The sequence below is a fragment of the Bos grunniens genome, chromosome 26, assembly GCF_055505025.1.
Source record: "Bos grunniens cultivar Pamir isolate PY7600 chromosome 26, Bosgru_T2T1.0, whole genome shotgun sequence".
Taxonomy (NCBI): Eukaryota; Metazoa; Chordata; class Mammalia; order Artiodactyla; family Bovidae; genus Bos; species Bos grunniens.
In genome coordinates, this window is record NC_141190.1 from 23,049,162 (window position 1) to 23,073,399 (window position 24,238).

At 41.7% G+C, this 24,238-nt stretch overlaps 1 protein-coding gene across 16 annotated transcripts in view; it reads left to right on the forward strand.

Annotated features, from left to right (window-relative positions):
- The first annotated feature begins 3,658 nt into the window (after positions 1-3,658).
- GBF1 (golgi brefeldin A resistant guanine nucleotide exchange factor 1) overlaps positions 3,659-24,238 on the forward strand; it is a 123,825-nt gene continuing 103,245 nt past the window's right edge. For 5 of the 16 annotated variants that reach the window (XM_086377427.1, XM_086377412.1, XM_086377414.1 and 2 more), the window contains exons 1-4: positions 3,659-3,902; positions 14,702-14,775; positions 15,972-16,080; positions 17,514-17,580. In XM_086377427.1, the coding sequence (XP_086233553.1) occupies positions 14,738-14,775; positions 15,972-16,080; positions 17,514-17,580 (214 nt within the window). In that variant the 5' untranslated portion in view covers positions 3,659-3,902; positions 14,702-14,737. Of the gene's footprint in view, positions 3,903-14,701; positions 14,776-15,971; positions 16,081-17,513; positions 17,581-24,238 lie in introns of those variants that run through there. The other 11 variants (XM_086377424.1, XM_086377416.1, XM_086377420.1 and 8 more) reach the window with 3 other exon arrangements.

The window sequence follows — 24,238 nt, forward strand, 5'->3', positions numbered from 1 at the left end:
CTGGCCCCGCCCTCAGAGGAGGGGTCTGGCCGGCGCGGCGCCAACAGCCCCGCCCCCCGGCCAATCGGAGGCCCTCCTCAGCAACTGGGCCACGCCCCTCCCCACGTGGCTGAAACAGCGCTCGCGGAGAACTGCGTGAACTGGGTATCCCCACCGAGCTCGGGCGGGTAGGCTGCGAGATGGGGCCAGGCAACCACCCTGAGCGAAGTGGAACCGGTGCTGGGGGATAGAGCCAGGTGGGGGTGGGGGGGCGCACGGCCCGGGAGAGACCGCGGGGTTTCAGCACTCAGACTTCGTTGCCGCTCAAATTTCGGTGATTTTCTCCACTTGTCGCTGTCTGTCTCTCTGCCCTTTTGTCTCAGCTCCAATCCTCCCACTTCTCGCCTTTTTTTTTCCTTCGCCACCACTTTGCTTTTTCTGTTTGTCTCACTCCTCCGTCCCCTGCCACTTCGAAAGACTAATTTCTGTTTCTGACCCTCTTTTTCTTTTTTCCCTTGCATCTTTCTCTCTTCCTCTTCTCGGCTGCCACTCCTCCCCCAAGCCCCTTTTCCCTCTCTTCCAAGAAAGTAGCTTCGTGGAGAATTTGGAGTGAGATAAATTAAAACAGCATTCTAACCCTGCCATCAGTTGCAACATTGCCAAGTGACCTTGCACATGTAACTTAACTATGATTCCCTTATTCCTCACCCACCCTGTAAAATTAAAGGAGATTCTAGCTGAATCTCAGGGTTTGGCCTGGGCACTCTTCAGAGACCTGGGCAAGTTCCCTGTCAGTCTGCTCTCTTATCTTACATAGGCTATGTTCTCCCAGACTTATCAAGGCTACCTTCTTCTTGGTGATACCAGGTTCAGTTCTGTGGGTAAGGTGTGGCCTGGTGCTTGCAGGTTAGGGAGTTGCAAAGGATAGGACAGATTTCCTAAGGAATATGTGGAGTCAGGCTGAGTTGCTAGGGTGTCCCTGAGGGCCCTAAGCCCTATTACATAATATACTCCTAAGGTGAATCTGACTAGTCATGTCTTTGCCTAAAACCCTTCAATGGCTCTTGTTTGCTATCAGGATAAAGGCTAAGCTCCCTTGCATGGCATAGAAGAGTTTGAGGACCTGATTCTGTCTTAATATTCAATCTCCTTGTGGTTTCCTGTATATCTCCAACAGTAATGTGTTTCCAAACATTCTTCATTTTGCCAACTCCTACTCACCCTGCTAAGCTCCACTGAGGCCTCATTCTCTCCGGGAAGCCTTTCCTGAATTCCCAGGTTATCCAGAAGTCCAGCCTCTTGCTCCCACAACCCTCCTGTGTGTAGATCTATTACCTTACCCATCATATTGAAGAGATCAGTTTATGTGTTGTTCCCTATAATGCTAAGATTTAGGGGTGCGAGGACCATATCTTCCTCATCTTTCTATTCTTAGGCATTATATAGACACTCAGTACTAATATCTAAGAGAGAGATGTTTTCCTTGGAAAAATGGAGGTTAGAAGGTGCTGGGGCATTATCATTTCTCTTTGCCTCATCTCTAACACACAATTCCATTCATGCTTTTAGGTTGATTAATTTCTGGAGTGGAGATAGGATAGCAGGGAGTTTTGGCCTACTTAGAGGATTTTTCAGTTTATTATCTAGGACCTCTCAATCTGTGATAGGGTCAGAAGACCAAATCCAAGTTTTCAAATGAAGGTGGAAAATGGCTCAGAGGTAAGCTGGAAGAGATGCTACAGTGGTTGTATCATCAGCCTCTGACTCTCTTTGGGTGAAAGAGGCAAGATATTCAGCTGGACCCAGAGATCAGGAGCCCCATTTGTAGGTACACAGACCTACTGAGGAGTTCTTCGGGTCTGATGGGTTTCTCCATATTAGAGGATTCTAGCACAAGGCTTTGGATGTCTGGTTTTGAGACCACATTCCTATGGGGTTAGGAATGTAACTTCCTTAGACTTGCTGCTGCTGCTAAGTTGCTTCAGTCGTGTCTGACTCTGTGCAACCCCATAGATGGCAGCCCACCAGGCTCCCCCGTCCCTGGGATTCTCCAGGCAAGAACACTGGAGTGGGTTGCCATTTCCTTCTCCAATGCATGAAAGTGAAAAGTGAAAGTGAAGTCACTCAGTCTTGTCTGACTCTTATTGACCCCATGGACTGCAGCCTACCAGGGTCCTCTGTCCATGGGGTTTTCCAGGCAAGAGTACTGGAGTGGGGTGCCATTGCCTTCTCCGTCCTTAGATTTGAGTCATCCATAAATGAGAGGAAATGGGGGAGAGAGCTGGATCTTTTTTTCATCTTTCTAGCAGTCTCTTCAGGTCTGTAGGGACACCTAGGCTTTATTCAAGCAGATAGGCTAGGAACTCCAACATTCAATCTGCAAGGAGAAAACTCATCCTTCTGTCCCCTTTCTACACAAACTACTAGGTCACTCTAAATATCCTAGCAACTTCTATCATCTCTTGCCAGGGGAGAGGCAACTAGGGGCATCTTGCTCTCAGATGTTTTATCATTTCTAAGGCTTCAGGAAAGCCTTCAGTTTCCTGTCACTGGTGATATGGACTAACCCGTGTGATTAGCTTTTTTCCGGATAGGTAAAGAGTATCCAGGGACTTCCCAGGTGGTGTAATGGAAAGAATCTGCCTGCCAATGCAGGGGATGCAGGAGAGGCAGGCTCGATCCCTGGGTTGGGAAGATCCCCTGGGGAAGGAAATGGGAACCCAGTATTCTTGCCTGTGAAATCCCACGGATAGGGGAGCCTGACGGGCTGCAATCCATAGGGTCACAAAGAGTCGATATGACCTAGAGACTGAGCAAAAGAAACCAAGGCTTAGGATGAGGGTCAGAGCTGAGTCACAGTCTAATAAACTAAAGTGTAAGAGGTATCGAGGGGCAGTGAAAAAAAGAACTGGACTAGAGGTGAGGACACTTAGGTTTGTCTCTGCTCTGTCATTAACTAGATATACAAACATGGGGGCTATCTTTCCATTCTGGGACTCAGTTTCCTGATCCATAAAATGAAAGGACTTGAATTAAATATCCAAGCCTGTTGTCACCTCCCATTGTCTATTTCAGGATGATAGGCATAAGGCACAAGACACAGAAACAAAGTTGAGATGGGACAGATTCATTATGAGAAGTCAAGCAAGCAGAAGGCACGGTGGGGGACGGGAGGTTGGAATAGATTGCTCCCTTGAGCTGCCTTGAAAGGAAACGATTCCTCAAGTTTATAGTATTGGCCCAGGTGACTTTAATAGGGAGAAGCGGCCGGTTTCGGCGTAGAGAGAATAGTGTCGGCCACTCAAGGCTCTCAAAACGGACTCCGCCCCCTTTCCAGCAAATCATAGCTTTCTTCCCCATAATGCCCAGCAGCCACTGCCAAACTGTGCACTGCAACCTAACTCTACCTAACTCCACCTCTCCAACTGCCAGCATAATTTCTGCTTTTTTACTGGTTCTAGGAACTGTCACTCAGAGAGTCCTCGTATCCGTTGGTTGTCCCCTGCCTATCTTTTTCTTTCCCTTGTAATCTCGCCTCTTTAGGCACTACCCGCCTCCCGACGCCAATTTCCTTCCTTCGATTGGGTAGCCGAAATGCCATTTTTCACGATGCGAAGCTATGATTGGCTATGAGCGGCAGGGCTCGTGCAGATACCAGGCAGCGGGCTAGACTGAGGCTAGTTACCACGTCAGTGAGCTGACAGGGAAGGTAGCCGGCTCCACCGCCCGTTCTGGCCGACTCTTCCTGGCTAATTGGGTGGGCTTTGATTTCGGCCTCAACTCCCGGAAAGGGCTCCTTTCCTGCTCCTATCTGCCGCCAGAGCCGGGAGAGCCGCTCAGAGACGCCTTCGAGGCCCGGGCTGGACATGAACAGCCGCCGCCGGTCCTGGGACTAGGCCCCGCCATTTTGGATCCGCTGACAGGTCAGCGAAGTCTCTTATTAGAGTTCCAGTGTCGTGAAGGCCGCCCTGACATCACGAGAGGGAATAAGGAGAGGAGAGCCCTTAAACCGAATGAGCCGGGTTGGGTTAGGGACGCAGGGGCAAGAACGAGATGAGAGAGAGATTGTTGTGGGAGGGCACTGGGAGAGGTGCAGGGGGCAAAGGTCAGGCCCCTGCCGCCGGAGGGGCGACTTCAACTCTGCCTTTTGATCTCTTGCAAGTACCCGAATCCTTCTCCCTGTGTTTCCAGGCTTAGCCTATTTCCTGTCTTTTGGAGCTTCCCGCGTCTTCCTTCCAGTTTTCAGAAGCTGAAAGCAAACTTGCAGAGTATCATATCTACATTTCAGGGTTGATTTTTAGAGCTTGGATGAGAGTCTCACTGAATTTTGTGCAGCGCCCACTTCTGTGTGACTGCCTCTTTAACACAGCTGAACTGCCTCATTAATGATGATGAACTAATCATCACTACTACTAGACCAGGTAGTGAGAAAGTTTGTGGAAGGACTGAGGCCAGCCTCCCGAGGACCTGTTTAAGAGAAGGCTTTCCTTTTTATGGGGCTGCTCACCTGCCAGTCTGGGTCTGTGTGTAAACACTGGGCTTAATCTTCTGCGCCTCTTTCATCTTTTACAAATATTTTCTTCAGGTGTATATTTTTGGTTGCCATCTCTTCCCCAGGTCTTCTCTTCACTTGTCCTAAGGAGATGAAGTTTAATTTCAAGGAAGCCATTCTATTACAACATATTTGGAGGAGAGCAGAGAGGAATTTGAAAACCTGTGAAGTTGGTACTGTTGGCCTATTATTTTTAGTGGTAGGAAGAGTCATGAGAGATATTCAATCAGTTTAAAAGTGGTAGGGTCAGGACAGCAGAATGAATGATGGAACATAACCCCAAAGAGCGTAGTTTGTGGTGCTGTGATGATTTTGACAAACTGCTGTATTGTAAAGCTATAAGAGTCCCTCAGTGGTAAAGAATGCCTTTAAAAATAAGGAATAGGTATAGTGTCTTTTAATGCATGACATAGAACTTGGCATGCTTTTAAATCAGGTATACAAGGCACACCTCTGGACCCTGTGGAGGATACAAATGGAAAGGTCTGATTGGAGGTTGCTTTGCTGTGCTCAGTTTATGTGCTCTAAAAAGCAGTAGCAATATATGTGTACTGGCCTATACTGTGCATGTCAACCTAAGTGCCTTTTAGCCTGTAATGTACACTCAGTAAGTGTTATCCATACCTAGGATTAGAGTTAGTGTGTGATCCTGTGACCTGGTTCTAACCCTGGCAGTCAGGCCTTTTGCATGGTGAGGTAGTAACAAGGAGAATCTAAACCTCATTATGTTAGAAGGGAAAACAATCTAGGTTCTAGAGTGACTAAACTGTGCCCTCCTGAAATTGTGTGTGTATGTATTTGTTGATTTAAAATAAATGGGGTGGAAATTATAGGACACTATTTGCATTTTGAACTTATTTGAACTTATCTAACCTGAAGTATCCAGGGTCTGCTTTTCTCATCTGGGTTGACAGGCCCTGTTGATCCCTGTTGAGTTGATAATGCTTTGCATAATAGGCAGTCTAGTCTTTGGATATAGTATAACCAGTTCAGCATCTTTTCAGTTGGGCTTGGAGGTAAGTTAGGCATCAAAGATTTTACCTTTTCTTATTTAAAAAGTCATTTTCTGGATAGAAATAATTCTTTACTTCCAGCCCCCATCCCAAATCAGAAAATTTGTTCTTCCTTCAAGATTTGTATTTGAGCTTCTTTTTATAAGTGCCTGTAAACAGTACATTCTAATCTTGACAGTGATGCTCATTGGCACAGTGGGAACTCAGGTTGTAGACACATCTCATGAGTAGCTGGGCACCAATCCCAGTTGAACTCAAGTTCTCAGTAGTTACACTACTACTTCCTTCTCTGTGTTCCAGAAGGCAGGATGACTGCCACTTTTAGATAATAACTTTATTGTTTGGGTACTTAAACTGGCTAGCAATTAGAGAGGAAAAAGACACAGCTCCTGCTTTTGAGGAGACCCATTGTCTTTATACAGTACTCACTGGAAGGATCAGCCTTGTCTTTGCACAGCACTTCTATTGATTGATCAGTCTGTCCTTGTGATTCAAGGTGACTAATTAGAATGATTCTGTTGTGGGGTAATTGTGGAACTGAGTTGAAGGGAGTCAAGGAGGTTAATTTTACCTCTGGCTAGAAGAGCTGTGTAATTGTTAGCTCTTTAGCTTTTATTCTTCCTCTTTTTCTGTATTTCATTATGTTCAATGGCAGTTGTTTATTTAAATGAAAATGTACTGGACTTTGTGGTGATTTGGAGCCCACTTGTAGTGGATGTGATCATGAAATAATGATTTATTGCCATCATATAAATAAACTAGGAAAAAAAAAAAAGTAAATAAACTAGGGATTGCAAGCTCAAATGCCTGAGTATCAGGCAGGTAATGTAAATGAGTGAAGTGAGCCAGGAGGGAATGTGTTAGGATATAGTAGTGACTATAGTTGGAGAAGGCAATGGCAGCCCACTCCAGTACTCTTGGCTGGAAAATCCCATGGACGGAGGGCCCTGGTGGGCTGCAGTCCATGGGGTTGCTAAGAGTCAGACACGACTGAGCAACTTCATTTTCACTTTTCACTTTCATGCATTGGAGAAGGAAATGGCAACCCACTCCAGTGTTCTTGCCTGGAGAATCCCAGGGAAGGGGGAGCCTGGTGGGCTGCCGTCTATGGGGTCGTATAGAGTCGGACACGACTGAAGTGACTTAGCAGCAGCAGCAGCAGCAGCAGCAGCAGCAGCAGTGACTGTAGTGTACTGAAATGTGAGCACAGTATGACCATGCTTCCTATTTTTCAGGAGAAACTGGGAATTCAGATCATTATGTTTTAAACTGTTGGCAACTAGTTAAATTATTTAAAAGCCTTTTACAGGTGGAAAATACGTCTGTGGACTGGATTCTGTGCCATGACAGTGGAGGATGACTCCTGATACTCAAGATGAGCAGACCTCATGAGACTTAATCACTGCAGTTCTCTATGTATAATCATACAGACTCACTTTTTAATATTTGTCCTACTCTGCCAACTTTTATGCTGAGTTGTCATGTTGGATGCTCTGAGTGGTTAAAAGATGAGTGAGAGAAAGAAGCCTTGTTTCATTTTTCATCTCCAAGGTGACAGAAAGGACATCTTTGGACAACTTTGGGCTTATCTCAGTAACTCACTGCATATAGTTCTTGGGATAACCTCAGAATCTCTATAGAGGGAGGAAGTGGAATGGAGAGCTGGGGTACACCAGTCACCTGCTTATTGGGTTGGGAGGATTTTCCAGTTGTATCCTCTCAGGGAATCAGCTTATTTCTTGGTTTGACTTTCTCTTACCTCCATACTTGAAGTAAATTTCTTGAGCCCAGTAAGTTATTTACTAATTCAGTAATTTTTGTTCACTTTCAACAAAGCACAGAATTATGGCATGTTCTTTGGCTAGCTATAGAAACCTTAAAAGCTCTGCATCTTTGGTGATTCTCTGGGATGTTAGAGAGATGAGTGAAGATAAACCTTGGAAGGGCCAGTTGATAGTTGTTCAGCTCCCTGGTACCTTCTACCTTCTCAGTATGCCCATCAGAGTTTTCTTGGTTTACATAGCTCTGTATTAGACATCAGAACACCATGAAAAAGAAAAAACCCTGAGTTTTTGCCTTTGGAGAATCTAATTTCTAGTTGGATAAGAACAACTTTTAAGCAATGAAGAAAAAAAATAATGGTCCACTAATAGTCTGTATGTGTGTGTTCAGTCGCTTAGTCGTGTCCGACTCTTTGAGATCCCTTAGACTATAGCCCGCCAGGCTCCTCTGTCCATGGAATTCTCCAGGCAAGAATACCTGAGTGGGTTGCCATGCCCTTCTCCAGGGAATCTTCTGAACCAAGGGATCAAACCCTGGTCTCCTGTATTGCAGGCATATTCCTTACTGTCTGAGTTACCAAGGAAGCCCCAACTAATCTAGTACCAAAGAAAATAAGACACATATACATGAATATGAAGAATTGACAATTACATAAAGAATTGTAATTATTTGCAATGTTTCATAGAAGAAATGTGAACATGCACATAGCATATGAGGAGACTTCAGGAAGATAGATGTAAATCAGAAGCATTATTCTTTGGTGGATAAATGTGGGTTCTTTTTGTCCGTAGAGTGGCTAATATGGAAGGTTTGTAACTTCTTTTAATAGTAGAGGAACAAACGTGGGTTACAGAAAGTTTTGCTTGCCCGGCTTAGAGTCCTTGTCTTCTGTGAAGCAATTGTTCTCACAAGAGGTGGATGTGAACTGCATCAATATTGAAGAGTCAGTCTTGGTATTCTTTCATTTATTCATTCAGTATTTATCAATTTTCTTACTATGTATGTATCATTTTTCTTTATCATTTTTCTGTGTAAAAGATGCTAAATTATGGTCTCTTCCTGAAACGCTCATAGACTCGTGGGAGAGACAGACTAAATAAATAATTATAAATTAGCATAAGATATGCTTAAATAGAGGTAGGTGCAGTGCTATGGGGTGACAGAAAAAAAAAAAACCAAACCACTCTTGGAAAGTGGGTTAGCTAGGGAGGACTTACACCTTAGGTATTATCATAATAACAGCCAACCTTTGAGGGGTTTTAATATTCCTAATAGCATGCTCGGCCTTAACAACAAGTGGATGAGGAGGTACTAGCTCAGTTTTGCAATGAGAACTGTAAACTGGGGCTCAGAGAGCCTAAGAAACTTGTTTAATTAAGACCATATAGGTAATAATAGTCAAGAATACCACTGTGGTATTCTAAGTCTGTCATTGACTTTTGGATGTAATGAGTAAGGATTTACCAGGTGGATAAGAATGGGAAAAAATGTTCAAAACGGAAAAGGAACAGCATGCACAAAGGCAGACAGCAAAGATCGTGACTTGAACAAGAAAGAACTTTTGATGTTCTATTTAAGAAATATTTTTTGGCCACACTGCAAGGCATGGATCCTAGTTTCCCAATCGGGGATCAAACCCACTCCCCCAGCATTGGGAGGGCAGAGTCTTAACCACTGGACCACCAGCGAAGTCCCTTGATGATCTCTTATATAAAGAGTATATAGAGCATACATGGGGCATCAGTGTCCCCAGCCAAGCTTAAAAAACAGAGCATTACCAAAGCTAGGGCAATGTGTTGCCCTTCCCTGTTAGTCACATCTTCCTCCCCTTAGCCCCTGTTGTAAATTTTTTGTGCTTCCCTGGGGTGTAGTCTAGAGGGAGTTGCTAGTTGATACAGTGACAACTCCTCTTTGGATCCTCTTGGGGTGTGTAACTGGGATGCTGCAAAATACTAGAGGAATCCTGTTAGACCCAGGTTTAAACAGATAGTGGTTTCAAATAATATATGTTGCTCGGAATCTCTGAGCAGATAAGACAGTGGCTTATTTCCCTGGAGGATGTTAGTTGTTGTATTGTGTGTTTAGTTGTTTGTTCTTATATTATTTCTGATAAAAGGTAAACCTTAAGTTCTTTTCTACCATACTCATGAGGTGTCTGCTGGCCTTTGTGACCTTGTGACAAGGGGGTTCTAGGTCGTTGGCTACCAGGCAGCAAGTGGTTCATCAGAGCTTCCCTTTTGAACCCAAAGGACAAATTTCCCTTGGGAGATTCTTGGGTAAGGAGACGTGTTTCAAGGCTTGGAGGGAGATTAGGCAACTCTACATAGTCCTTGAAAATAATTCCTCTTTATTCCCTACATGTTTCTTTTTTTTTTTTTAACTAAGAAACTTAAGACAATGATTTTTTTGTTAGACCTTTGCTATCTTAGAAATGTGTTAGCTTTTGATGCCTAATGAATTTTGATTTAGTGTAGGTCGATTACTTCAGGTGGTATCCCAATTAATAACCTCAGATATGCAGATGACACCACCCTTATGGCAGAAAGTGAAGAGGAACTAAAAAGCCTCTTGATGAAGGTGAAAGTGGAAAGTGAAAAAGTTGGCTTAAAGCTCAACATTCGGAAAACGAAGATCATGGCATCCGGTCCCATCACTTCATGGGAAATAGATGGGGAAACAGTGTCAGACTTTATTTTTCTGGGCTCCAAAATCACTGCAGATGGTGACTGCAGCCATGAAATTAAAAGACGCTTACTCCTTGGAAGGAAGGTTATGACCAACCTAGATAGCATATTCAAAAGCAGAGACATTACTCTGCCAACAAAGGTTCGTCTAGTCAAGGCTATGGTTTTTCCTGTGGTCATGTATGGACGTGAGAGTTGGACTGTGAAGAAGGCTGAGCACCGAAGAATTGATGCTTTTGAACTGTGGTGTTGGAGAAGACTCTTGAGAGTCCCTTGGACTGCAAGGAGATCCAACCAGTCCGTTCTGAAGGAGATCAGCCCTGGGATTTCTTTGGAAGGAATGATGCTAAAGCTGAAACTCCAGTACTTTGGCCACCTCATGAGAAGAGTTGACTCAGTGGAAAAGACTCTGATGCTGGGAGGGATTGGGGGCAAGAGGAGAAGGGGATGACAGAGGATGAGATGGCTGGATGGCATCACTGACTCGATGGACATGAGTCTGAGTGAACTCTGGGAGTTGGTGATGGACAGGGAGGCCTGGCGTGCTTCGATTCATGGGGTCACAGAGTCAGACACGACTGAGCGACTGATCTGATCTGATCTGATCTGATCCAATCCCAATTAAAAATTTATTTCTTCTGAAAGCCTTCCAAATAGCATGTAGATCTCAGATAAGTCTTGACACTTTTGTTTGCAATTTGTAGTATAGTGTTGTTTCTTGTTTCTGTATTGTTCTCAGTATGGGTGTTTTCTCTCTTGCTCCTAGTTCTTTATTTAAAAAATTTTTTTTATTTACTTTTGGTTGTACTGGGTCTTCACTGCTTCACAGGCTTTTCTCTAGTTGTGGTACATGGGCTTCTCTTTGCTGTGGCTTCTCTTGTTGCCGAGCACGGATTCTAGGGCGGCTGGACTTCAGTAGGTGCGGTTCCTGGACTCTAGAGCACAGGCTCAATAGTTGTGGCCCAGGGGCTTAGTTGTTCCGTGGCACGTGGGATCTTCCTGGATCAGGGATCCAACCCATGTCTCCTGCATTGGCAACTGATTCCCAGCACTGAACCATTAGGGAATTCCTCTTAGTTCTTCAAAAGAGAAATTAAACGTACTTCCCTGGCAGTCCAGTGGTTAAGACCCCGAGCTTCTGCTATGGGGGGAATCACGGGCAGGGGACCTGTGTTCGATCCTGGATCGGGGAACTAAGATCCCACATGCCCTGGAGCACAACCAAAAAAAAGAGAAATTAAATATTCTTATTTTATAGTGGTCCTCTCCAGGCCCCCCCAAATATTTTTTACAATGATTGTAGTCAGTATATATACTACATATATTGAAAGCCCTCCAGGCCCCCCACTTGCTTTTGTAGCTTTACCTGCTATTATTCTCCTAGGAATAATGTTCCAACAAGTCTGGAATAATCCTGATCCTTTACATACTGAATTTTCCCACCAGTAAGCTTTTGCTCTTGCCATTCTCTTGTATTTTTGGCTGTTTGAATCCTGTTTTTCATTTGCTTTTCCAGTGTTCTCTAACAGGAATATTTTCTCTACTTCACCCCTGTGACACTGCGTACCACTCATGTATTGGGATATGTATGGGTTGTGTATAGATGTATGTGTTTAATCTATTAGATTATAAATTCCTTGTGGGTGGATAGGGATAATTCGGTATGACTGTGTCTAGCATTTTGCTTAGCATGTGCTAAGTAATATCTGGTTGACTGAGGTGAATGTTTATTAGTTAATTAACTTTGATTGCTGTTCTTAATCATTTACACATGAAATAATACAACTATTTTTCTAAAGAGCTACTCATTTTTAAAAATCTAAAATTTAAAAAACTTTAAATTTTAAAGTTTAAAAATAGGTAATATATGTATGTGACACAAAATTCAAAAAGTATAAAAGAATATACAAAGAAAAGTAAGGCTTCCCCCCTCCACTGTGAGAGGAAGGAACTAGAAGTTCCGTTCTCCAGTGGCAACCTCTGTTGTGTGCTATGTCAACTCGCCTCAGTCATGTTTGATTCTCTGCAATCTTTTGAACTATAGCCCGCCAGGCTCCTCTGTTCACGAGATTCTCCAGGCAAGATTACTAGAGTGGGTTGCCATGCCCTCTTCCAGGGGATCTTCCCAATCCAGGAATTGAACCTGTGTCTCTTACATCTCCTGCTTTGGCAGGTGGGTTCTTTACTTCTAGTGCTGCGTGGGAAACCCAGTGTTTAACACTCCTCCACACTGGGGAATCGAACCCTGGTCTCCCGAATGACAGGTGGGGATACTCACCACTATGCTAAGAGTGTCTTAAAAATCTTTCCAGAGATCTAGAACATATTCATCTTGCCTAAATAATTTAAGGAAGAAGAGGTACTAGAGATTTTCTGATACTTTAAGTTATTTTTAAATTTATTTTTCTTCTACTTCTTGATTCTCTTCCTCTTCATCATTATGTGTTCTCATCATTGAATCTTCTCCATTCATTGAAGAGAATATTATTGTGTGCCTAGAGCATTTAGTCTTCTGAGACTAACCTAGTTGTTTCTTTAAATTGTTATTAAAATAAATGTTGGGACTTCCCTGATGGTCCAGTGGTTAAAATTCTGTGTTCCCAATGCAGGGGGCATCATTTCGATCCCTGGTTGGGGAAGATCCCACATACTACATGGTGAGGCCAAAAAAACAAAATCTTTAAACAATAGATACTATCTTTTGTTGGAATTCCCTGTGGATTGAGAGAGGTGTTATGGGCCTTTACAAAATTTGTACTTTTTTCCTTTGTCATAGTAGTTTACATGCTTCTCACTTTCTTTATGCAAAATATGCAAATAGAGCTACTTGCAGCGTGCTTCCCCCCCACCCCCCACCCCGTGTCTCTGGTTCAGTTTTCTTTTAGATCCTGCTGAACTCTATAAATGCTTCAAGGGCAGAAATTATATCTCATTTCTTTCATAATTATTAATTTTAAATTATATTGATAGTATAGTAATACATTCTTGTAAAAAATTAGAACATAGATAAGGCTATGCTGCTGCTGCTGCTAAGTCGCTTCAGTCGTGTCCGACTCTGTGCAACCCCATAGATGGCAGCCCACCAGGCTCCACTGTCCCTGAGATTCTCCAGGCAAGAACACTGGAGTGGGTTGTCATTTCCTTCTCCAATGCAGGAAAGTGAAAAGTGAGAGGGAAGTCGCTCAGTCGTGTCCGACTCTTCAAGACCCCATGGACTGCAGCCCACCAGGCTCCTCCATCCATGGGATTTTCCAGGCAAGAGTGCTGGAGTGGGGTGCCTTTATAAGTATCCTCTGATTGCAACCTAATTTCATAATACCTTCTCTAGAGATAACTGTGGTTATTGAGTTTTGGTACATCTGCTCAAACCTTTTATTCATTGTTTACATATCTCTGTATATACCTATATCTCTCTATATACCTGTAACGACATTAGATGACTCACAAACACAGTATTTCAAGGGAAAAAGACAAATTGCAGAAGAATACATACAATCTGATATTATACAAAATATAAAAATAGGCAGAATGATACATACTGTCTAAAGATACATATCAATGAAGTAAAAGTATAAAGCAACATTAAAATTTTAATAAACATCAGATTTAGAATAGTGGGGACTATGGATGAAAGAGAGAAGGATGTAATTAGGAAGGACTTCAGTTGTACTGTTCTTAATCTGGATACTGGCTTGTTATATCACTCTTTATATCTTGAAAGTGAAAGAAAGTGTTAGTCACTCAGTCATGTCCAGCTGTTTTCGACCCTGTTAACTGTGGCCTTTCAGACTCCTATGCCCATGGAATTCTCCAGGCAAGATTACTAGAATGGGTTGCCATTCCCTTCTCCAGGGGGATCTTCCCATCCCAGGGATCTAACTCAGGTCTCCTGAAATGAAGGCAGATTCTTTACCAACTAAGCCACCAGGGAAGCCCGTTTATATCTTTGTTGCTGTTGTTCAGTTGCTCAATCATGCCCGACTCTTTGCGACCCGATGGACTGCAGCATGCCAGGCTTTCCAGTCCTTCACCATCTCCCAGAGCTTGCTCAAACTCATATCCATTGAATTTGTGGTACCATCCAACCATCTCATCCTCTGTCATCCCCTTCTCCTGCCTTCAGTCTTTCCCAACAGGAGTCTTTTCAGGGTCTTTTCTAATGAGTAAGCTCGTCGCATTAGGTGGCCAAAATATTGGAGCTTCAGCTTCAGTATCAGTCCTTCCAGTGAATAGTCAGGGTTGATTTCCTTTAGGATTGACTGGTTTGATCTCCTTGCAGTCCAAGGGCTTTATATCTTACTTTATGTTAAATATTACATATTTTTAAAAACGAAACTCTAGTATTTTATGTAGGATTGGTTAGTTGGTTTTTACATAACTGGTGACATATAATCATATACTACAGTTTTTTTGTTTTTTCATTTCACAGTATGTCTGAGGCTCTTTCCGTGTCTTTTGCTCTGTTCCTTAGCACTCTGAAAGATGCCTTATGCATAGTAGCTGCTCATTAAGTATTTCTGAAATCGCTTCACTTACTCTGTTAACCTCACTGTTTTTTATTTTATTTTTAATTGGAGGATAATTACTTTACAGTATTGTGATGGTTTCTGCCATACATCAACGTGAATCAGCCACAGGCATACACATGTCCCCTCCCTCTAAAAACCTCCCTCCCTATCCCATGCCTCTAGGTTGTCACAGAGCACCAGCTTTGGATTTCTTGTGTCATGCAGCAAATTCCCACTGGCTATCTATTTTACATATGGTAATGTATATGTTTCAATACTACTCTCAAATCATCCCACCCTCTCCCTCCCCAACAATGATCTTATGTCTGCATCTTCTTTGCTGCACTGTGAGTAGGATCATCAGTACCATCTTTCTAGATTCCATATATATTGCTAGTATACAATATTTGTCTTCCTTTTTCTGACTTCACTCTGTATAATAGACTCTGGGTTTATCCACCTCATTAGAATCGACTCAAATGCATCCCTTTTTTATTGCTGAGTAATATTCCATTGTATATATGTACCACAACTTCTTTATCCATTCGTCTATTGAGGGACATACAGGTTGCTTCTGTGTCCTAGCTATTGTAAAAAGTGCTGCAGTGAATAGTGCTGCACTGGGGTACATGTGTAGCCTTTGTGCTTTAATTTTCCTTGAGCCTGATCTAAATGTCTGTATAACTGTGTGTCTCCCCTTCCCTTCTCTTTATCCCTTTTGCTTTTTAAAATTTTGTCTATTTTGAGGAGGATTCTAAATAATGGGAAGTGATTAGGTTGGTTTTATAAGCTCCTATTAAGGTTTTCTCTATGCCAAGAAGAGTCTACCTTTCAGTTTGCTTATTAGAGATTTCCTGCTATAAGCAAGTGAACTTGACTTTTTAGAACTTTTCAAAGCTTGCATCACTGCCACTGTCCAATTTTCTGGAGCTGACTTGGCAGAATAAATGCAGTCTAAAAATTGATATTGTAACTGTGGTTCCAAACTAAGGCTATTTTTCTAACAGCCTTCATTCTTTTTTTTTTTTTTAACTTAGACCTTCATTACTGATTGGGTTGATAAAGTAAAAGAACAATAGGAAGGTCTGAAATATTTCTTTAACAAGCTAGGCACACAGAGGTATCTGCTTGTCTTCATGCTTTGTAGGGTAGATTTGAGGGACATTGACTTTGAGGAATTTGAATGCTTTTTAGAGATTGTTGAGGTGCCTTAGAGAAATTTTCTGGTGTAATGTTTTTGGAGTTGTATCTTGAACTTTTAGAGACCTCTAGAAGAGCCAGGTAATTGGATTCATAACATAAGAAGGACCTTATCACATTTTAGTATTATAGGTGGGGAATCTTGGTACTAAAAAGCTAAATTAATAGTTCTGACTTTATCAGGTACTGATTCAAGCATGGGGATGCTCTTGGGTAACCAAATATTAACTAACTTTTCTCTTAACTGTTTCAGTAGGTTTGCCAGGATGGTGGATAAAAATATTTACATCATTCAAGGGGAAATTAACATTGTGGTTGGGGCCATCAAACGAAATGCCCGATGGAGCACCCATACACCACTGGTAAGTGGGGGATGGGCAGAACACTTGGTTACTGAGTTGTTGTAGGGGATCTGATACATGGTCAGTTTCCTGGTAATAATGATAATAGGAGCAATTCAGAGTTTTTCAGAAGGGTATCAAGGACCCTTCTGTTTTATTTTAATAAGAGTCAAATTTATAAGCTGCCTTTTTTTCTCTAGAACCCAAAAGGTGATACCATTTTTCTTCTAGCTGTTTTTATAAGCAGCTTAAGCTAGTACTTGGAACCTCTTTGATATGTCTAAACATGTCAGAAAGATTTCTTATCTTCTTTTTTGTTTGTTTACTTTTTGAACCAGAAATTTTACTTCTAAGAATTTATTCTAATATTCAAATATTAGAAAAAAATTGCGATATAGATTCCTTACCTTCTGATTCCTGAGAACTATAATTAGCTATCAAATTCATTTCAATGAGTGCAGTTATTGGCACATGGAATATGGCTTTGTAATGGTACTCCTTGGAAATTCAGCAAGCTTTCAAATATAGAGACCAAATCTTGCTAATAAGATGAGTAAGCTTAACTGTTGTAAAGCTCTCTTTGTTGCATATGTATGTTCAGTGATGTTTTTGTTACAGTTGTATAAAACAGTTTTGAGTACAATTGTAAAATTAAAGTTTAGACATTTCTAGCTTGGTGAATATGTATATGTTTGTTTAGAAATTTCTCACTTTCATTAATAAAAATGAACTGTTTTATAAGTAAGAGGGGAGTTACGGATGAATGTATATGACTATGATAGCTATGAAGAAAGAGAAGAGATAGGGTAATACATGTCTCAGTCTGTATGTTTCAGTCTGTTTGGGATGTTCTAACCCAATACCATGGACTGGGTAGCCTATAAACAGATTTTTTTTTTTTAAACAATGTATTTATTTCCAGGGGCTGAAAGTTCAATATCAGAATGTTAGCATGCTTGGGTGAGGTACTTCTGGGTCTCAGATTTCTCATTGTATCCTCACATGGTAGAAGGGGCAAGGGAACACTCTTGGCATGTGGGATCTTAGTTCTCCGAGGAGGGATCAAACCTGTGCCCCCTGCAGTGGAAGCATGGAGTTTTAACCACTGGACCACCAGGGAAGTCCCAGCACAGAAGTTTTGAGGGGTCATGATCATTCAGACCATAGCACATGTAGAAGACCTAGCAGTCTATGGTAACTTGAATGCCATGGTCTTGGTGTAGATTAACATTAGCACTTCAGGATGTACTATTTTAGGTAAGCCCAGGGTACTTCTATGAGAATAAGAGATTAGGGAACTGGAAAAATGAACCATGGCTAACTTCCTTTTCGTCAGAAGGAAAACTGACTGAATTTTCTGGTTGGATTCAGAGAAAGAGCTCTTGATCTATCTTTTATTTCCTTTTTACTCTTGGTCTGATAATGGATTCTTTTTTTTAATCTGTGTGTTATAGGATGAAGAAAGGGATCCTCTGCTGCATAGTTTCAGTCATCTAAAGGAGGTTTTAAACAATGTAACAGGTAAGTGTGTTTGATTTATTGCAAGGATGGGCAAACTTTTTCTTTATAGTATAAGACTATATGATATTTTAGACTTTGCAGGCTGTAGCAACTGCAGCTACTCAACTCTGTCATTGTAACTCAAATGCAGACTCAGATAATACTTAAATGAATAATAAATACAATTTTCTTTAAAAAAAACAGGCTGCAAGCCAGTTTTGGCCCACAGGTGTAGTTTGCTCTGGTTTATTTTACTGCTGATCCTTCCTGGAGCTCTTAGTGTCCCACTTTAGTGGGGTATCGGCATTCATACAATTATAAGCTTCCTTCTTTGCTTGAGTTATAAGTGTTATTTTTGGCTAATGTTCTGTTTTGTTTTAGCTATTTTTCTTTCTCTAACTCACGTATGCCGTCAGATAGGAAGTTGATGACACAAGTGAAGTATTTAATACTTGCAGTATAACCTTTCTCTTACAGAAAATCCTTACTGGTTTTAGGACCTGAGCTTTCTGTAATGCAGCTCTTTTAGTCTTCACTTGTTCCCAGAATCTTTTGTGTCACACACTCCGCCTTTGTTTTCCTAATCATAATTATCTTATGTAATATTTATATGTTTAAAATTTTCAAAGCCACTTTCACATTTATTACCTTATTGAATTTTTTTCACTTTTGTTTTATTTATATTTCAGATCAGAAACTTCATTCTTTCTTCTTTTAGTTTAATTGAGATGTAATTGATATATAGCACTATATAACTTTAAGATGTACATAGTGCTTTGAATTACATACATTATGAAATGATTTCCCAATAAGTTTAGTGAACATCTGTCATCTCACAGATACAAAATTAAAGAAATAGAAAAAAAAATTTTTTTTTCTGGTGAGAACTCTTAGGATTTAGTCTCTTAACAACTTTCATGTGTAACATACAGCAGTGTTAATTACATTTATCATGTTGTATGTGCGTACATGCATGCTCAGTCACTCAGTACGTCTGACTCTTTCTGACCCCATAGACTGTGGGTTGCCAGGCTCCTCTGTCCATGGGATTTTTCAAGCAAGAATATTGGAATGAAGAATACTGGTTGCCATTTCCTCCTCAGTGGGATCTTCCTGACCTAGGGATTAGACCCATGTCTCCTGCGTCGGCAGGTGGATTCTTTACCACTGGGTCACCTGTGAAGCCCATTGTGTTGTACATTACAGCCCTAATACTTATTTATCTTATAACTAGAAGATTGTGTCTTTTGGCTGCTTTCATCTAGTTCCTCTTTCCCCCACCCCCTGCCTCTGGAAACCACAAATCTGATCTTTTTGTTTGTGAGTTTATTTGTTTGCTTTTGAAATAGAATTGACCTGTAATACTATGTTCTTACTATACAACATTGTGATTTGATGTTTCTGTACATTTCAAAATGTTCGCCATGATAAGCCTAGTTACTATACCTTTTTGAAACTTTTACACAACCTATGAGGGAGGCATGGCAGATTTGTCCCCCTTTTATGAATGAAGTTGAAGCCCAGAGATATTTTAAGTGATTTAGCTGAGATCACACTGATCCTAAGAAGTGGAGTCAGAACTCAAAACTAGAGTTCAGGCCCCTAACACCAGATTCAGTGCCCTGTTCTGTGTGGTTTCTGCTCATACAATTAGAGGAGAATGTACACAGGAAATGCTTTATATTATGTTTAAAAACATGTCGAGGGAGGAGGTAAAGGCTCAACACTTCATATTTTTCAAGCTGGTGGGGGGAAGATATAGACATAAAGGGAAAGCCTCAGGGCTGTGCTCCTCTGTTGACTGTAAAGGGCTTTTGCAGTGTATATCCCTGGAATGTTTTTAGCTAGTAACATCTAACACCACGATTGAAATAGCTTTTAGGCTTCTGCAGATTAAATAAATGAAAAATAAGTAAATGTTCTCCTTTTATGAGTAACGTAGGAGAATATCTGGAGAAAAATTCCTTTTACTTTCCTAACCCTAATCCTAGGGAATCTAAGGATTTTCTACATGTTTGTTTAAAGGAGCAAATTTGACTCAATGGGAAAAAGTGTTGGCAATGTTAGCCAATGATCAAATATAGAGGAAGAGGTGTCTGATAGCTAGTTTGCAGGGCTAATGCTGCAACTAGGCATGTTCTCATTTTATGGCCTGTACTGAAAGTGATTTGGCTGCTTTAGAAAGTTGGTGGCTTGTGCAGATTTTTTTTTTCAATTGAAATATAGTTGATTTACAGTGTTGTGTTAATTTCTTCTGTACAGCAAAGTGATTTAGTTATACATATATACATTCTTTTTTTTTTTTTTTTACATATATACATTCTTTTCCATGATGGTTTATCCTGGGATACTGAATATAGTTTCCTGTGCTATATAATAGGACCTTGTTGTCCGTCCATTCTATACGTAGTAGTTTGCATCTTCCCAGGTGGCACTAGTGGTAAAGAACCCACCTGGCAATGTAGCAGATGCAAGAGATGAGGGTTCAATCCTTGGGTGGGAAAGATCCCTTGGTGGAGGGAGTGGCAACCCACTCTAGTGTTCTTGCCTGGAGAATCCCATGGGCAGAGGAGCCTGGTGGGCTACAGTCCATAGAGTTGCAAAGAGTCGGACACAACTGAAGTTAACTTAGCACGCACGCAGCACGCACTAAGCCCAAACTCCCAGTCCATCCTCCCCTCCCCCGTAGCACAAGTCTGTTCTCTCTCTGAGTGTTTCTGCTTCATAGGTAGGTTCATTTGTGTCATGTTTTACATTCTGTGTACAAGTGATATTGTATGGTATTTGTCTTTCTGACTTACTTCACTTAGTATGATAATCTCTAGTTGCATCCATGTTGCTGCCAGATTTTTTTTTTAACTTTTCATGTAAAGCTTACATATCCCAATTACAAAGAAAAATAGTCAATAGATATTTACAATTCTTTTTCGTGGGTCAGAGTTTGGAGTATTATCTTTCTCAGAGAATACATTTGGAAAATGTTTGGCAAGCATTTTATATACAGCTAAGAATTGTTGTCATAGTGGCTGAAAGTGAAAGAACGTGAAGTCTCTCAGTCGTGTCTGACTCTTTGCAACCCCATGGACTGTAGCCTACAACGCTCCTCCGTCCATGGGATTTTCCAGGCAAGAGTACTGGAGTGGGGTGCCACTGCCTTCTCCAGAGGATCAAACCTGGGTCTCCCGCATTGTAGGCCGATGATTTACCATCTGAGCCACCAGGGAAGTCCCGTAAGTGGCTGGGTACGTCCTAAAATGGTTGAGGTGAGACTGGAGTTGCCTTGTAGGCCTTTTGGGCACTTTGCAGACCCTCAGGAGCTGAGGTGGTGCTGCTCTCCTGATAAAGCCACGTTTCCTACTTGCCATCCAATCCATATCCCACACTTGTTTTCTCCATTCTGACGTATCCCAAGACTTCAGTTCAGAGATGGTATCTGTGGTGAGTAGTGCAGTCCAGGATTTGGTTTCTAGTTCATCTGAGAGTTACCAAACTTGAGTCTGCTGCCTTAATTTCTTACATCTTTGGATTAGGAATCCAGATTATCTTCTGCTTGAAACTATTAAAACCAGAATGTGCTGAGGAACCAGTTCTGTTAGTGGTACTAGGAACATAGCTGGGTGTTGGCCAAGCTTTCCCTCAGAGTGAAGAAGAAGGTGATGATATTCTCCAGGGGCCAGTAGCTGTGGCAGGTATTGAAACAGTGCCTGTCTAAGTTGCCCCATTGTTCTTGGGTTTTAACATATCACCCACCTGATAAAATGACAGAGTGGATCTGAAATAGAGCATTTCATGGTCTTCTGATTGGTTCTGACCCCCCACATAGTGCTGGCTTCCAGGAGCAGGTTTATGGGTCAGCTGCTCCTGTGGTCCTGGACTTTGTAATCCATGACCAATTTCTTGTTTCTTTTACTGAAACAAACAGATTTTTTTTTTGATTGGCAGTGTCAGGAGGATTGCTTTCTTGGAAGCCTGTTAATGGTCGGAGGCTGGGAAAGGGTTTTGAACTTGGAGAGAGAAACTGAAGGGACTGCCCATGCTATGTGACTGGGAATGGTGTACCACTTAGGTTGGAAGAACTATGGTAGGAATTCCAAGACTCCATTCAGTTAAACTCATGAAACTGATTTGGGCTTGGTCTCTTTTTACAAAGGCTTTTTATTTGCACTTTTCTAGACTATCTGCTGGCTGGGTTGGTTAAGAATATTATTAATGGACATAGGTGATTCATTGGACATTGTCAGTCAACCAAAGCAATTTTTCCTCTTGTAAACAGTCAGAAGACCTTTTAAGGGCATAAGTGCTACCTACTCCTCCAGGAACATTGTCTGAGCATTGTAAAGGATGTAAGTCTACTGTCTCTAGTAAGGGTTGGGTAAGTCCATGTCGTTATTCTCATAGGTGTGTCTCTGGACCACATTTGCAGTCCATATTTGCCCAAAATGCATGATAACTGAATGCTCTGTAATATCTAGAGTAATAGAATGTTCTAATACCACATCTAAAGAGAGGGTTGCACTTGGAAAGTATGAAGTGCCTGAGAGCAAAGTGTGCATATTGGTACTTTGGATAAAGCCATAGCTCACCACCAGTAAGACTTGACTGCTGCCCCTCATTTAGTCTTTCAGTTCTCTTAAAGAATCCTTTAAGAGGTTATTCTAAAGGAGTTAAAACAGATGTGTGGTTGCTAGGAGCAGGAAGTGGGCATGGGAAGTAACTGCTAATGGTAATAGGGTTTCTTTTAGGGGTGATGAAAATGTTCTGGAATTAGATCATGATGATGGTTGTACAACTTTGTGAATATACTAAAAACTGTAGAAGTGTATACTTTACAAGGATGAATTTTATGGCATATGAAATCTATCTTAATTTTTCAAAATAGCAAGTGTAGACTGGAAAAGCAATGGGATTCACCAGCTCTTTCTCAGCACTCAGAGCCATGAAGGACTGCCTCTGACTATACTTGCTGCTGTGCTTTGAACCCATTGCCCAGCAAAGGCAGCGTAAGGCTCTGTTCAGCCTCTTGGCCCAGTTTGTCCTTTTATGTCTCTCTCATTAACTCAAGAAGCACATGGCTTTTATATTTAAATTTATTCAAGCTGTAATCTTTGACATTTGAGTTAGCTTTTAGTACAGTTTTGCATTTATAGTAATATATATTATGTATTTTCTCTATCCCCAAAGAATCCATTTTAATCTTTTCCGGATGCAAATTTCAGGCTGTCTTGCCCCATCTCCCCTTTCTTTCTCTGTTTCCCCTCCCCCAATGGAGTGTGTTTGATCAGGTGTGGCAGGAACATCCACTGTCAAGCTGCGCCCTTTATATTAGTCAATATTATCCTTCTCCCCCCTCCCTGTCTGTCTGCCCCTTTGGGCTTTCCCAGTTGATTTATAATTTTGGAATTCTCATCGGAGTCTGTAATACAGTTTGTTCATTATTTAACCAAAACCTGTTTAATGAGCAGAGAGAGGCAATGTAAATGTTAGGCATGTTGCAGTGATGTACCTTTGTGCTTCTCAAAGCGGGTGGGTAGTTAACTCTGTGCTGCCTGCAGGGCTGGGGCTTCCTGGCCTTAGGGGCAGAAGGACCAATGCCTCTTCCTTGCATCTGCTCAAGCCATACGGTGGGCTTAGATTCCAAAGACACATTTCTTTTTATCCTTTTAGAGATCTTGTTGGGGCTCTTGCGTATTGGAGTTATCTATAATCTCACAGACTGGGCGGTAAGATTTGTGGCATGAGACAGGGGGATGGAAGGGAAAGTGAAATATTAAAATACTTGATACCGCTCTTGGTTTTAGGTGTGTAGAGAGTTGTTCAGTCACTCAGTCGTGTCCGACTCTTTGTGACCCCATGGACTGCAGCACGCCAGACTTCCTTGTCCTTCACCATCTCCCGGAGCTTGTTCAAACTCATGTCCGTTGAGTCAGTGATGCCGTCCATCCATCTCATCCTCTGTCATCCCCTTCTCCTTCTGCCTTCAATCTTTCCCAGCATCAGGGTTTTTTTCCCTAATGAGTCATGTCTTCGCATCAGGTGGCCAAAGTTTTGGAGCTTCAGCATCAGTCCTTCCAGTGAATATTCAGGATTGATTTCCTTTAGGATCGACTGGTTTCCTTTAGGATCTCCTTGCAGTCCAAGCTGTAGAGAGTAGACAGTTTACTTTTTTTTAGCTGTACTATGCCGCATGTTGGATCTTACTTCTCTGACCAGGGATCAGACTTGTGCCCACTGCAGTTAAAGCACAAAGTCTTTACCATTGGACTGCCAGGGAAGTTCCCCAAGTGTAGACAGCTTAGAGTAATCCTTCTAGCCAGCATGGTCTCTGGTCTTTGATCTTTTTGTTTCCCGATTAGATAAGTGCTTGGAAGCCTTAGTACCCTTCATTCAATATAGCTTCCCATACAGTGCTCCAATCAATTGTGATTTGTGGTGTTTGGCTATGGTTATTTACCTCCAGATTTTAGGCTGCCTTTGTCCTTGGTGTTTAAACTTAGATCATTACAAAGAGATTCTTTTCCAGAATTCAAAATTTTTAAACCAAAAATTTTGGTTTAAAGCACAGAGGGAAGAACAGTCTAAAAGTATCCCACCAGAATCTAAGGAATCACCTCTTAATGACTTTAAGGGCTTGAGAAAGACCTCTTAGTGATATGTGTGTGTGTCAGGGGTGGTGGTGGGG